Source organism: Lingula anatina, chromosome 5 (assembly GCF_051362555.1).
Source record: "Lingula anatina isolate TDL-2025a chromosome 5, LinAna3.0, whole genome shotgun sequence".
Taxonomy (NCBI): domain Eukaryota; kingdom Metazoa; phylum Brachiopoda; class Lingulata; order Lingulida; family Lingulidae; genus Lingula; species Lingula anatina.
In genome coordinates, this window is record NC_141771.1 from 18,611,970 (window position 1) to 18,628,102 (window position 16,133).

The window sequence follows — 16,133 nt, forward strand, 5'->3', positions numbered from 1 at the left end:
AGTGTATTTACAGGACTTAAATTATCACAGATTTTTATATCGTCACGTGCTTGCAAAGCAGTACACAAACTATGCATTCAATGTTTATGCCAGACATATTACTAAATCATTTCAAAGTAGTTAAGTCCACTTGGACGTAGACGGTATTTTCATCTTACAAAAACTACACAGTCACTCAGTATAAATTTATTATTTGAGGAATTTGTAATGGTTTTAACATAACCAATTAAAACACATTTCAGTATTGTATCATATCAAATTGAAAGCTTGGCGTCGCGTTAAGTAGATAATCCTCTCTAGATATTTTTTAAATATTTACATTCCAAAATATGTTTCTTTTGATACGTATATAATCCAAGAAGGCATGCTGTGTAAGATAATAGGGGTACAGTTTTGTAGTCAGGGTAGAATTTGCTTTATGCCCCACTTTAACAAACGGGACCAAGGGTAACAGATATTATATACCTGTGAAAATACATAACATGTACTTGTATACTCCTTCAATTTTTATCACTCCACCGTACAGACGGAAGTGTTAATGTAGGCCTTTTTTGTGTTCCTTGTGTTAAAAGATACTCGTTATGTGATTGTCATATTATAAAATATATCTTTTAGACATTTTATACTGTATAACACATTCACCATACTGGACGCATTTGTAGATGTTGAAACAAAGTTTGCCATAGAAAAGAGTTGGTACACGTTTTAAATATCCCAATATTATAAGAATTAGTATGATACAGATGATTGGTTGCTTTTTCTATGAGTTGAGTGTGATAATGTATATATTAGGAAAGTATGACAAAAATAAACTATATGAAAAAAAGAAATGTGGTTGATAATTGCTTTCTAGTTTACTTCACATGAATAATTTGTAAGTAATTCTACACGTGCATGTTTGCGTGCGTCATTAGCATATATATATATATATATATATATATATATATATATATATATATATATATATATATATATATATATATTCACGTCCACGATACTGGGTAACAACATTGGATCATGTGCAACATAGCGTCGATCTTGGGTGCAAGCTTTCCGCTTAGAATATGCATCGTATTTTGCTTAATATTCATGAATTTTGGAAAATGTAAGAAAGAGTAAACTTAACTTCACAGAGTTGGGAAAGCACGCTCCAGAATCGGCGGTTAAACAGCGACGACATGAAATCGTCTCTTGCGTGCACGCCCTCCGTGTATAATATGCATCGTAGTTTGCTACATGTTCTTAAAGTATGGAAAATGTAACATAAAACACAAAAAAATATCAGGAAAGAGTACGCAGAGTTCACGGATTTGGGAAAGCTCGCTGCGATCCTGAATTTATTAAAATGATTTTTATCATAATCATTATTTGAATCATATCTTGATTTAAGAACATAGATGCGAAATCTATATTTTTTGCAAATCCAGTTACCATTGTCCTTTTAATATTCGAGTTTCTGTTTAAAAATAAAACTCTTAGCAAAGAAAGTGACTCTAGTCTTTTATGTTATCTAAACCAAAATTTCTAAATGCAATTAGGCCCCTAATAAAGTCCCGGCTTCATCGATTTTACAAAGATCAAAACTTAGATCTACCTTGTTACATGCACTATGACAAGAATCATCTTTGAGAGAAGTGATTGCTGATTGGGGTTGGGGAGAGCAACAGGTATTAGTGCTATTACGTACTGAATGGAAAAAGAATTAATTTTTTTAACGATACATGTATGTATATACTGTAGGATTCTTATACACACGTACTTGCAAGTACATTTTGAAAGTCATTTCACAGACGGAGTCTGTTGGTCCAAAATTACAGTTTAACTTTTGAATCATTACAATAACCTGAGAGTGACGGCTTACAATATACATACACTTGGTGCCTTATAACTACTGCTTCAAACACCATTAAAGGTATTCCTGTACTCAGAGTCTCTCTATATACGGGCTTTTTCCCCTCGGTGAAAAGTGAACGGGTCCCATATAATTAGTACAGATCAGGGTTGGTCGGTGTGTTTGGGTTAGAATATGGGAGGAATGTCACCTGCACAAAGTACTAGTAATGGGGAACTAGCAATGGACTTCGGTTCCTAAGGGAATGCCGTTCCTGTCACACCGGTGTAACATGACAGAGTCCCCCATGGTAGAGAGTCCCCTTACCATTCATTTGTACAGGTTAGCCTCGCCCTAGATTTAAACACACTTAGGTCAGGCTAACCCTAACCATGATAACTAAATGGAGGGCGGATTTTCTGTTACGTCCACAGTTTCGTCACTACCTGTTCTTGCTCGTATAGGCGGATTCTTATCTTCCTTAAAGATGTAAACTGACGTGTTATATATCCCTGCATTAAAATAGGTTGCCTGTGTTTGGTTTTGTGGTGGTTACACCCTTGCTTTCGGCGGCACAATATTTCTTTTTATAATTTCTTATTTATTAATTTTTTAATCTTAATTCATTTATTTTTCATCAAATCACTTTTACGGTTGATATACACGATCCCAGTTAGAAACGTCCTACACATTTCATAAATTCCCTGTTACACAAACACCCCTATTTCCGATACAGTCTCAAATCATTATGTCTGCTTGATCAATCGCAAAGCCTCAAACAAACAAAAATTAAAACAACCTCACGCAGCTTCCACGTCACCCATTCCCGTCATCCCCTTGGGTTCCATCATGGCCGCGACCGCCTCTGCGGCGGTCATAGAGCACCGCCATTTGCGTCATCACTTCCGCCATCACTTCCGTCATCACTTGGGATGGGAGAAAGGCGGTCGTATGCGATGAAATCGTTGTCATTCATCAGATCGTCCTGTGGCAAGAATGTGGCGACGGTGGAACCGGAACTGACGTGTACGTTACTGCTGTAGACGACACGTGGCAGACCAAACCTTCGTCTGACCTGAGGGTGACAACACGGACCACCTTGGGGCAAAAAAGGGGTTATTTTATTTTTATTGATTTTAAACAATATGTAACGATACAATGCAAAGGCTACTAGTACAATTAGATATGGAATAGAAAAGGCAATGTCGCATTACATATCGCAATTTTTTTATTCCATAGCGGAACACAGTGCTTCATGTAAGATAGCAAAATACATTATGGCATTCAAAAGCCCCCCCCCCCCAACACACACACACACACACACACACACACACACACACACTCGAACGCACGCAGAGGGCGTTATAGTCTAAACAGAGACATGGTTGATCTTGCTGTTAAATAATATGAACTAAAGAGATATAGTTACAAACGATACCAAATTGATAGTTTGAAAATCGTTTGGTCTTGGTTTGTCTGTTCAAATTATTATTATTATTTTATTTAAGTGTTTCCAACTTTCTGGGTCCCAAACACACACAAACACACACAGAGAGAGAGAGAGAGAGAGAGAGAGAGAGAGAGAAGGGGGGTTGATAAGCATTTTTAATTAAAATTAGCACAAACGTGTTTTCGTGATCTAACCAAGAAAAAGCATAATTTGGTTCAATGGGTCGTGAAAGATATTCCCATAATATCTGCAATAACTTGGGAAAAAATCATTTACCGAAATTAAATTGCACAATATGTAAACCTGTATAGGTACACTACCTGCAATACAAAAAGAGCAGCTGTGTCTATTCCCTCCTCTCTGTCCAGGTCCTCCGCGAATCGGCGGTAAAATAGACGTGGTCGTTACCATGGCACCGCAGTGGTAGCACGGGCTGGCAGTGCCCATCTGGGCCCACCCTCTGAAAATGTCCCAGTTTGACAACTTTGAATGTCGGCTGTGATTATTATCATCGATATTTTCACTTTGATACCGACAGGCCCGTAGCCAGCAATTTCGAAAAGGGTTTTTTTTCAAAAAAAAAAAAAAAAAAAATGGACCTGTTACAATGAAACCTTTGTGTACCTAGATCAAATATTACCCAGAATGGACCTTTCTTTCGAAGCCACCTCTCCCCCCCCTCCCCGGCTACAGGCCTGGGTGGGATACATAAACGCATGTATAGATAAATAAATACAAAAGAATAAAGAGCATAAAGGAGCATCATATGAGTGAAAGGTCGTTCGCTGCCTGCACATACTGTTGTAATAACTGTGGATTGACCTGTCTCCCAGGGGATACGGTTTAGATTTCTGTCACGCCTATTGAAGCTGCTGGGGTAATTAATCATCGTTCAGCAGCTTCAGTAGTAGTGCCAGACATCTAAGCAGGTTAATTCCTTAACCTCGCTTTTGACAAAAGAAACTGTGCTATATCTTCCACTTTTTGATGTATAAATAATTACTATTAATATGAAGGTTTGCAATTCGAACGCAATTAAGCGAAAAACCTCTCGGAAATCCTGCTAAATCGATTTAGGTATGGGACCCCAGTCTAAGACTGTTGGTGCAAAGTAGCTGACAGAGAGAGAGACAGAGGGAGAATTAAAGGCAGCCATACTCTGGAAAATGTTTCAGTTTTAAAGAATAAGACTCACCTAAAATCATGCCCACACTCATTGCAATGAAATTCTGCATAGCCCCACTCTCGATCTCTTGGTATAGCATCGAATTTTACTCTACAGCCATAACACTTTGAAACCTACAAAATAATGTCATTTGAGAAATAATACAAGATCGATTCTGATGGGTTATAGTTAAAATCATTTTTTTTCTTTTTTTTCTTTGCTGTATCATTACTTTATTCATAGACTGAGTAACCATACCTAAATCTATCTTACAGGATCGATTCATTTCCTGCGGGTTCTCGCTTAAGTGCTTTCAGCCTAAGCGGCTTAGATGTATGGCACGCCCACTGAAGCTGCTAAACGATAATAAATTACCCCCTAGCAGCCTTAGTAGGCGTGATGGGCATCTAAGCCGCTTAAGTTGATTGCAATTGAGAGGGAATCCCCTTGGAGATGGTTAGTACGATAGGAGCAGTTTCGCACATGTATTGTTTGAGGTTGTTGCTTTGCGAAATGACGTTAAATGCCGGAAAAGGAGATGTCGGAAATGAACCCTGGGCGTCAGGTACCGCTGCGACCTGTCTTGTACAATAGCGCCTCTTTACGCACGAAGAGAGACTAATATTTCTATCTGAGAGGACTGGCTACAAGCAAGCTAAGACTGGATTACCACAGATTTAGATCGATCCGTCTGGATCGACCTAACTCCCTGGGGGTTCACGCTAAACTGCTGTCAGCTTCTGGGAGCTTAGCGCGCACAAAAGTTAATTACCCCCTTACAGCTTTTGGTAGGCTGGACAGACATTTAAGCCGGTCAAACTGACAGCAATCTAGTGAGACTCCCCAAGGGGATAGATAGATCTATCCAAATATCTGAGGGAATGGTCTCTAAGGCCCAGCATAACGAAAGGGGGCCGTTTGTTCTCACTGGTATGAAACTTACTAGTTTTCTTGCAGGGACTCGTCTCCACCAGGCTTTGTCACAAGTTTGGCACGCGAATTGTCTGATCTCTACAGAGAGACGTCCATTTCTAGCCTCACTTGTCCGAGGAACAACCTCGATCTGCAAGTATTTAGATGTGTTTTGATATGTGTGTATGCAGGGGGGGGGGGGGGGGGGGAGCAGGCGTGAGAGAGAGAAAGAGAGAGAGAGAATGTGCGGTTGTGAAAGGAAGGCAAGTGACGGAGAAAAGAGATGGATAGAGCTGATAAACAGGAAATATATATTTGTAAAGCATATAAGAAGGTCTCTCTCTCTCTCTCTCTCTCTCTCTCTCTCTCTCTCTCTCTCTCTCGCACGCACACACACACACAGGCGCACATCAAATAAGAATAACATTAATTAATAACCAAAATAAATATCTTTTGCCAACTTAATCTGTGAAATACTATCCAGTTACCCAGCTTGCGGCCTCTTCTTGTATTTCCCGTCTCAAATCCTCAGGCGTTGCTAAAACAGAAAACCAAATATATGACTGAAACAGAAATATTTTGTTTATTAAAACTCAGCGCATTTTCAAAACTAATTTGTTTATTTTACTTGGCCTGTGCTTATGATCCGAGTGTTTGCTGCTTTAAAAAAATCAACAAAATGATAAACATTATGGACTATTAGATAGACAAATTGATAATAACAAAAAAAAAAAACATTATTATTGACTAGATATCATTCCGTTTACAAGCATTTGTCTCCACTCACTTTCGAATACATAAGAGGCCGCCTGTCTAATATCGAAATCAAATTTCTGAACAAGATATCCAGCTTCGTTTTCAGTGAAACGTCCTCGAAAAAGTTCGCGGAATGCATTGAGCTGAAATCAAAACATGTATCATACGTGAGCATGAAAAAGTCAATTTATTACACGAATTAAATAACATATTGTTTTTATATGTAGTACTTTCATTTGTGTGAGTAGTTTAACACCAAAATTACACACACAGGACTACTTGATTTATACCTGATTACATTTTCTTATAGGATATTGCAGGTGATGGACTTACATGTAATTTTTCATGTCCTATCGAACACGACAGAGAAAAAATGTGACAAAATAGGCTTTTGATTATCCATAAGATATTCACAGATATGTTATTTTCTCATGGGATTCTACCGACACATCCAGATATTGCAGGTAGTAGACTTACATATAATGTAATATAACTTACATAGTATGTCATGGAGTGATGGAGTAAAGAAAATTCTCGTAGAAAATGGGTTTGGAGATGTGTGGCTTAAACAGAAAGCAGACAAAAACTTCATGAAAAAATTTTAGTGTTAAACTTAGAGACAGTAGTATACAACTTTGGCATAGTAGGATATCACAAGAAAATCTCAATATGAGAACATATAAAACTTTCGAACTTCATTTTGAGAAATTATTTAGCACCAACAAAGCGATACCTAGCACTAACATTTAAATTTACGCCTGCCAGGTACAGTGTAGGTGGTGTATGTTGGTCGTAGCTCGTTTTCCACTATGGCTAGGCTGGCACAGAGAGAGTTTGATGACAATTAGCATAGTTTACGACATTTGCCCAATTATACCACTCACATATTGCTGAGCAGTGATGTAACGAAGCGTTACTGGGGCTTAGTTAAGACGATCATTTTTTGCTATCATTTTTGGTATTTTAGGGGGCAGGCGGTGTCTTTTGGTACGGTTAACAACTATGATTCAGCTAGTCAAAATCCTTGTTTCCTTTTTTCAAGAGGAGACCTAAAACAAGCAACTTAAGATATTCTAGATCATTTAACAACTCCCCCCTGCCGCCCCCCCTCCCCACCGAATCATCTAGGCTTCATTATCGCAGCTAGCTGCTCTTATTTGCCTAATCAGATACGTTTTAAGAACTACACAAAGTAAGTAGCACATCTTTGATAAACGAATATCAAAAACAGAGAAAGTTTTCGTATATCAGGGGACCCCTCTGAGCTCCGAACATCGTAATTGCTACAGATGTAATTTAAATTGCATTTTATATCTTGTGCCCCTTCCCCTCCCCCATCCCATGCACACACAAAATCCCGGATCTTCTAATGGAGAACAATCTGAACAAATGTACCTTTTTTTCGGCGTCCTCTTCAACATCAGCCATATTCTGTGACAGGTGTTCTTCCCCCACGGGTACTTACATACAACTGTTTGTCAGTACAGCGGGCACATTTTGTAGGAGGTTTCACTTCTGGTTATTAACGAGTGACGTCATTGTCGACCCAGATATTTTCACGTGACCGAAATGTCATTAAGGGCATTGCGATATGGCTAAACGTCAGTACTGCTTTTTATGTCCTTTCATAGCTTATTTCCGCTACTTAGTTGTATAAGCCCCCTAATATGTTTGAAAAGAATGATTTTTAAAAAAAGGTTTGGAGGAGTATAGGGTCTGTTATGAAATATGTGGCAAATTCTTATTTATTTTTGATGTTTGTAGTCACAGATATACATGTGTATACCTAACCCGTGCGTATAACGTATATTTGTGGGAATTTCTGTGGGAATGGTCCCTAAAAGTGTGTCTGTCTGTTCTCTCTCTCTCTCTCTCTCTCTCTCGTTTTCATGCTACTAGCACGTGCTGGCTCTTTTAAATAAAAAAAATAATGTTAAATAAAGACAAGAACGCCAGTTTTGTTGTCACAGCCCTATATCCATATGCTTTGCGGTTGACCTGGGCACCGTATTTCAAAAGCTTCGCAAATCGCGGCCGTGCGCTTATAGCGAAATCACCATCAGTTTCGAGGCTATTACAGTGTATTTGCGGCTAGTCGCAAAGGCTTCTGCGTATGCATAATTCGTCATTTTAATGTGTCTTTCATGTAATTAAACATGGCGGCAAGTTTGGGTTGCTAGTCATAATAGCATATAACTAAAGCTATAACAAAAATATGGAAGCTTATAAAAGAATGAATCGCTCGGTACCTCTGATAGATAAATATTCACGTGAAGAATGCTAAAGTCGTGTTTTTTGATGCATAAACATTTCAAAATTGAACATTTCATACATCATTTTAATATTTTCTGATAAATATAATTCGTTTGTGTAGTCTACTAAAAATAATCATAAATTTAAAAGTGTTATTTTGTACACAAAATAAAAAAGCAGAAACAAGGCCTTCGGTCGCACCGTGACCTTCCTCAGTGTCTATTGTGAGACTGGACAAAGCTCCCCAATGCGTCAGTAAGTGTGTCAGTCCAAGCTTCGCTTATTGAATTTTTTTTTTTTTTTTTTTTTTGACATTTTATCGGTGTCAAACACTTCAAATGTCAGTATTTGTAATTATGATATTCCTATATATAAAAACAACCTCTTGATTGGCGTCATGGTTTAAAAAATTCATTTTTTGTAATTTTATGTAATTCATGTAATTGTGTTATGACATCTTCAATTCATGCGGCAATCGAATTTTAGTAGAGTTTGAGATTATAATAAAGGGTACCGGGGGAGACTGATTGTGCCCGGAAGTGACGTGTAGTGGTGTTAGAAGCGAAGCTAAGTGGTCATTTTAACCTGGAGGTGAACGGGAGAAAAGAAGGGGAGTCGGAGGAAAAAGAAGTATTCCAAACAACATGGTAATATAACACTTTTTCTTTACGCATTTTGGACAGAGAATACTTGTAGAAATAATAGGTGCATGATATGAAAACGTGACACGGAACTTGAAGGTGCAAAATCGTGCTTTATTTGCTGTCAATTTGTTTTGAAATACACGCTGCATCAACAGCCAGCGCGTCAAGGGAAAAGAATTCCCGGGAGGCTATAAATCGTGTCATGTGAAATTTAGGCATTTAATCATTTCCGACGTCTCATTTTCCGACATTTAGCGTTATTTCGCAAAGCAACAACCTCAAACAATACATGTGCGAAACTGGTCCTATCGTACGAAACTGGATCGATCTATGTCCGGGTGGATTCTCGCTAAATTGCAATCAACTAAAGCGGCTTAGATGTCTATCACGCCTACTGAGGCTGCTAGGGGGTAATTAATTATCGTTTAGCAGCTTCAGTGGGCGTGTCAGACATCTAAGCCACTTAAGGTGAAAGCAATATAGCGAGAAACCCCCGGGAATGGATCGATCCTGTTAGGTCGATCTAGGTACGGGAACCCAGTCTAGGATTAAGGTAATGATACAGAAAAATAAAAAAAAAAACAAAATATTTTGAACTATAACCCATCAGAATTGATCTTGTATTATTTCTCATAAGACAAAATTATCTTTGTAGGTTTCAAAGTGTAATGGCTGTAAAGTAAAATTCGATGCTATACCAAGAGATGAAGAGTGGGGCTATTCCTTTGCGAGTGTGGACATGATTTTAAGTGAGTCTTATTCTGTAAAACCTGAAACAGGTTTTCAGTGTATGGCCGCCTTTAATTCTCTCTCTCTCTCTCTCTCTCTCTCTCAGCTTCCTTACACCAACAGTTTATGTGGTGGGAACGAACAACCTTGTCACTCATATGGTGCTTCTTTGTGCTCTTTATTCTTGTGTCTGCATATTTATTTACCTATTCATGCCATTATGTATCCCATCCAGGCCCGTAGGCTCGTGGGGTTCAAAAGAAAAGGTTTATTCTGGGCAATATTTTCCATTACAGTCTCAAATCCTCACGGCTGCTTGATCATTCCCAAAGCCTCAAACAAACTAACAAATAAAAAACGGTCTCACGCAGCTTCCACGTCACCCATTCCCATCATCCCCTTGGGTTCCATCACGGCCGCGACTGACTTTGCGGCGGTCATAGAGCACCGCCCCTCCGCCACTTTCGTCATCACTTCCGTCATCACTTGGTATGGGAGAAAGGCGGTCGTATGCGATGAAATCGTTGTCATTCATCAGATCGTCCTGTGGCAAGAACGTGGCGACGGTAGAACCGGAACTGACGTGAACGTTACTGCTGTAGACAACACGGGGCAGACCAAACCTTCGTCTGACCTGAGGGTGACAGCACGGACGACCTTGGGGCAAATGAAAAGCAGTTATTTTATTTTTATTGATTTTTAACAATATGTAACGAACAATACAAAAGGCTACTAACACAATTAGACATACAGCAATGTTACATTACATATCGCAATTTGTTATTCCATAGCGGGACACAGTGCTCCATGTAAGATAGCACAATACATGATGGCATTCATAAGCCCCCCCCCCCCCCCAACACACACACACACACACACACACACACACATACACACACACTCGAACGCACGCAGAGGGCTAAATACTAATAGTCTAAACAGAGACGTGGTTGATCTTGCTGTTAAATAATATGAACTAAAGAGGTATAGTACAATACGATAAGTTGGAAAATAGTTTGGTCTTGGTTTGTCTGTTCAAATAATAATAATTATTATCATTATTATTATTATCAGTATTATCATTAAAGGGGGGGGCGAAACAATTCCAACTTTTCTGTAGGCCCTATCCGAAAAACACACACACACACACACACACACACACACACACACACAGAGAGAGAGAGAAGGGGGGTTGATAAGCATTATCACAAACGTATTAATTTGATCTATTCCCAAGAAAATGAATAAATGTGGTTCAGTGGGTCATGGAAAATATTCCCATGAAGCAAAATCATAATATCTGTAATAACACTGGGAAAAATAATTTACCGGAATTATATTGCACAATATGTGTATATGTATAGGTACTTTACCGTTCATACAACAAGAGCAGCTGTGTCTGTTCCCTCCTCTCCGTCCAGGTCCTCCGCCGGGGCTGTAGCGAAGCGGCGGTAAAATACACGTGGGCGTTACCATGGCACCGCAGCGGTAGCACGGGCTGGTAGTGCCCATCTGGGCCCACCCTCTGAAAAATTCTCAATTTGATAATGTTAAAATGAAACCAAAGTAAACATAGATCAAATATTAACCAAAATGGACCTTTTCTTTCAAACCCACCCCTGCCCTGGTTGGGGTACATAAATGCATGAATGGATAAATAAATATACAAACAAAAGAATAAAGAACATAAAAGAGCACCAAACTGTATATGTGACAAGGTTGTTCGTTCCCTCCACATACTGTCGAACTAACTGTGGATCGATCTGTCTCCGAGGGGATTCTAGCTAAATTGCAATCAACTTAAACGGCTTAGATTTCTGTCACGCCTATTGAAGCTGCTGGGGTAATTAATTATCGTTAAGCAGCTCCAGTAGGCGTGCCAGACATATAAGCAGCTTAAACTGAAAGCAATTTAGCGAAAACCCCCTCGGAGATGGATCGATCCTGTCAGAGCGATTTAGGTATGGGAACTGCGGTGTAAAGAAGCTGACAGAGAAAGAGAGAGAGAGAGAGACAGAGAGAGAGAGACAGAGAGACAGAGAGAGAATGAGAGAGAATTAAAGGCGGCCGTACACTGATAGCCTGTTTCAAGTTTTAAAGAATAAGACCCACCTAAAATCATTTCCACACTTATTGCAATGAAATTCTGCATAGCCCCACTCTTTATCTCTTGGTATAGCATCGAATTTTACTTTACAGCCATAACACTTTGAAACCTACAAAAATAATTTGTCATTTGAAAAAATAACAGGAGATCAAATCTGAATGGTTATAGTTCAAAATATTATTTTCTTTTTTTCTTTTCTGTATCATTACTTTAAGCTTAGACTAGGTTGCCATTCCTAGATCGACCTGACAGGATCGATTCATTTCCGGGGGGTTCTCGCTAAATTGCTTTCAACTTAAGCGGCTTAGATGTCTGGCACGCTCACTGAAGCTGCTAAACGATAATTAATTACCCCCCCCCCCCCCCCCAGCAGCCTCAGTAGGCGTGATGGACATCTAAGCCGCTTAAGTTAATTGGAATTTAGCGAGAATGCCCTCGGAGATGGATCGATCCACCGTTAGTACGATAGGACCAGTCTCGCACATGTACTGTTTGAGGTTGTTGCTTTGCGAAATGGCGCTAAATGTCAGAAGTTGAGAAGTCGGAAATGAACCCTGGGCGTCAGTTTCCGCTGCGACCTGTCTTGTACAATAGCGCCTCTTTACGCATTATGAAAGACTATGGCGCATTCACAGCAGCGAAGTAACAGATCTGCGGATCAAATATAGCCGATCCACTAGAATGCTTGTAATGTAATCCCTGCGGGGTATCTATTCAGTGTCTAATCGGCAATTAAGCGGCAAGCTTTTTAGCATGTCGCCATATTTGATCCGCAGATCTGTAATTCCGCTGTTCTGAAGACACTAATATTTCTATCAGAGCAGACTGTCTACTAGCAAGCTGAGGCCCAGCATAACGGACGAGGGCGGTTTGATCTCCCTGGTATGAAACTTACTAGCTTTCTTGCAGGGACTCGTCTCCACCAGGAGTGGTCACAGGCTTGGCACCCGAATTGTCTGATCTCTACAGAGAGGCGTCCTCTTTTGGCCTCACTTGTCCGGGGAATAACCTCGATCTGCAATTATTTAGACGTTTTGATAGTGTGTGTGTGTTTTGGAGGGGGGGGGGCATGCATATGCGTGAGAGAGAGAGAAAGAGAGAGAGAATGTGCGGTTGTGAAAGGAAGGCAAGTGACGGAGAAAAGAGAGATGGATAGAGCTGATAAACAGGAATATACATGTACATGTTTGTAAATGAAGCATAGAAGAGGATCTCTTTCTCTCTCTCTCTCTCTCACACACACACATGCACACACACACACTCACTCACACTTAATAAAAATAACTTCAATTAATAACCGAAATAAATATCTTTTTCCAAGTTAATCTGTGAAACACTATTAATTTACCCAGCTTTTGGCCTCTTCTCGTATTTCCCGTCTCAAATCATCAGGCTTTTCTAAAATAGAAACAGAAAGCCAGATATACGACTGAAACAGAAATATTTTGTTTATTAAAACAGCGCATTTTCAAAATTCATTTGTTCATTTTAATTGGCCTGTGCCTTTGATCCGAGTGTTTGCTGCTTTAAAAAAATCTACAAAATGATAAACATTACGGCCTATTAGACAGACAAATCGATTAAAAAAATCATTATTGACAAGATACCATTCTGTTTACAATTGTAGGTCTCCACTCACTTTCCAATACATAACAAGCCGCCTCTCTAATATCGAAGTCAAATTTCTCGACAAGATATCTAGCTTCGTTTTCAGTGAAACGTCCTCGAAAAAGTTCGCGGAATGCATTGAGCTGAAATCAAAACATGTATCATACGTGAGCATGAAAAAGTCGATTTATTACACGAATTAAATAACATATTGTTTTTATATGTAGTATTATCATTTGTGTGAGTCGTTTAATACCAAACTTACACACAGGACTGCTTATTTTATACCTGATTACATGTTCTCATGGGATTCTACCGACACATCCAGATATTGCAGGTGATGGACTTACATATAATGTAATATAACTTACATAGTATGTCATGGAGTGAATGAGTAAAGAAAATTCTCGTAGAAAATGGGTTTGAAGATGTATGGCTTAAACAGAAAGTAGACAAAAACTTCATGAAAACTTAGAGACAGTAGTATACAACTTTGGCATAGTAGAATATCACAAGAAGACCTCAAGTTGAGAACGTGTAAAACTTTCAAACTTCAGAGAGTTATCTTGATATAATTCAAGATAAAGAAAAACGTCAAACCATAACCAAATTTAGAATCAGCAGCCCCAATTTGCACATTGAAACAGGACGCCATGTCAAAGGTAAACCAACACCATTTGATAAAAAGAAAATGCCACATCTGCCACTCTGGAGTTATAGAGGATGAAGAGCACTTTTTAATTACCTGCCCCCTGTATACAGAATATAGAAATAAACTATTTCAAATAGTACAAAGCGCCCATACATATTTTACAAATTTAAACAACAAAGATAAATTCTTCTTCAGAATGAACAAGAGACGGTGATAATATGCTTGGTTAAATTCATTAACCTCACTTTTGACAAAAGAAACTGTGCTATATCTTCCACTTTGTGATGTATAAATACTTGCTATAAATATGAAGGTTTGTTTCACATAGTAGAAAATGGCTCTTGCATAATTAATAGGCCCCCTATCTAAATCTTAGTCACGTATAAAATACTTGTAGTGTGATGCTAGCGTACGATCAGTGCTAATTCATGACAAGATTTTCTGCTGTGAAGAAAAAGGGCATGAATTAAACTGCTGGGCTGTTGGAATGTTTGTTTCTCCTATATAAGCCTTTATAAGGCTTAATAAACGAATTAGGCGTTTACTAAGACTATATATACCTGCAGATCTCAACGTCCATATTAGCCACTAAACCCACGAATTAACCAACACACCGTACAATTATTTAGCACCAACAAAACGTTACTAAGCACTAACATTCAAATTTACGCCTGCCAGTACAGTGTAGGTGGTGTAGGCCCTATGTCGGCCGTAGCTCGTTTTCCACTATAACTAGGCTGGCACAGAGAGAGTTTGATGACAATTAGCATAGTTTACGACATTTGCCCAATTATGCCACTCACATATTGCTGGGCAGTGATGTAACGAAGCGTTACTGGGGCGTAGTTAAGACGATCAGTTTTTGCTATCATTTTTGGTATTTTAGTGGGCAGGCGGTGTCTCTTGGTACGGTTAACAACTATGATTCAGCTAGTCCAAATTCTTGTTTCAAGAGGAGACCTAAAACAAGCAACTTAAGAAATCCAGGATCATTTAACAACATCCCCTACCCCCCCCCCCTCCGCCCCAACCGAATCATCTAGGCTTCATTATCGCAGCTGCTGTTAGTATTTGCCTAGCAAAGAAAGATTGATGAATGTCGTGAGCGTTAAATGAGAAAATTTTCGCAGGGGTTGTATATCAGGGGACCCCTCTGAGCGCCGAACACCGTTATTGCAAAAGATGTACTGTAACTTAAATTGCTTTGAATATCTTTGTGCCCCCCCCCCCCTCCCATGCACACTCAAAATCCCGGATCTCTTAATGGAGAACAAATGTACCTTTTTTTCGGCGTCCTCTTCAACATCAGCCATATTCTGCGCCAGATGTTCTTCACTCACGGGTATCGACTTGTCCTTCGTCTGAACACGGCAAATAAACACATATTTAAAACCTTATCGCCCTCCCAAGGTGAAGGCTAAACGAGCACGTTGATATAAATTTGAACTATATCAGGTCAACTGCACAGTATATATATAGGCTATAGAGCTGTGACAACAATGCTGGCGTCCTTGGCTTTATTTAACATTATTATTTTTTTTTTTTAAAGCCAGCTTGTGCTTGTAGCATGAAAACATCTAGCACTTGCCCTCTTTAAAGCAGGTACACACTTATGAAGGTTTGAAAATTCACTTACATGCAACTATTTGTCAGAACAGCGTGCACATTTTGTAGAAGGTTTCACTTCTGGTTATTAACGAGTGACGTCATTGTCGACCCAGATATTTTCACGTGACCGAAATGTCATTAAGGGCGTTGCGATATGGCTAAACGTCAGTACTGCTTTTTATGTCCTTTCATAGCTTATTTCCGCTACTTAGTTATATAAGCCCCCTTATATGTTTGAAAAGAATGATTTTAAAAAAGTTTTGGCATGGAGGAGTAGGGTCTGCTAGGAAATTTGTGGCAAATTCTTATTTATTTTTGATGTTTGTAGTCACAGATATGCATGTGTATACCTAACCCGTGCGTATAACGTATATTTGTGGGAATTTCTGTGGGAATGGTCCCTAAAAGTATGTCTGTC

At 39.1% G+C, this 16,133-nt stretch overlaps 2 protein-coding genes across 4 annotated transcripts; both read right to left on the reverse strand.

Annotated features, from left to right (window-relative positions):
* Window positions 1–1,301: 1,301 nt before the first annotated feature.
* On the reverse strand, window positions 1,302–7,696 carry LOC106171284 (shiftless antiviral inhibitor of ribosomal frameshifting protein homolog). Of its 3 annotated transcripts, none has more exons than XM_013551566.2 (7): window positions 7,510–7,692; window positions 6,146–6,257; window positions 5,847–5,896; window positions 5,390–5,509; window positions 4,477–4,580; window positions 3,602–3,741; window positions 1,302–2,929 (listed from the first exon to the last, which is right to left on the reverse strand). In XM_013551566.2, the coding sequence occupies exons 1-7, from the start codon at window positions 7,540–7,542 to the stop codon at window positions 2,706–2,708; spliced, it is 783 nt and encodes a 260-aa protein (XP_013407020.2). In that variant the 5' UTR covers window positions 7,543–7,692; the 3' UTR covers window positions 1,302–2,705. The 3 variants fall into 3 exon arrangements, with proteins under 3 accessions (XP_013407020.2, XP_086869054.1, XP_086869055.1); XM_087012928.1 differs by lacking the exon at window positions 7,510–7,692 and adding an exon at window positions 6,613–7,203; XM_087012929.1 differs by lacking the exon at window positions 5,390–5,509 and having other exon boundaries at window positions 7,510–7,696.
* A 1,405-nt stretch (window positions 7,697–9,101) lies between these two features.
* Window positions 9,102–15,838, reverse strand: LOC106171278 (shiftless antiviral inhibitor of ribosomal frameshifting protein homolog). The gene is made up of 8 exons (XM_087012927.1): window positions 15,744–15,838; window positions 15,388–15,468; window positions 13,487–13,598; window positions 13,196–13,245; window positions 12,743–12,862; window positions 11,853–11,956; window positions 11,114–11,265; window positions 9,102–10,397 (listed from the first exon to the last, which is right to left on the reverse strand). The coding sequence occupies exons 2-8, from the start codon at window positions 15,418–15,420 to the stop codon at window positions 10,120–10,122; spliced, it is 849 nt and encodes a 282-aa protein (XP_086869053.1). The 5' UTR covers window positions 15,421–15,468; window positions 15,744–15,838; the 3' UTR covers window positions 9,102–10,119.
* Between the last annotated feature and the right edge of the window lie 295 nt (window positions 15,839–16,133).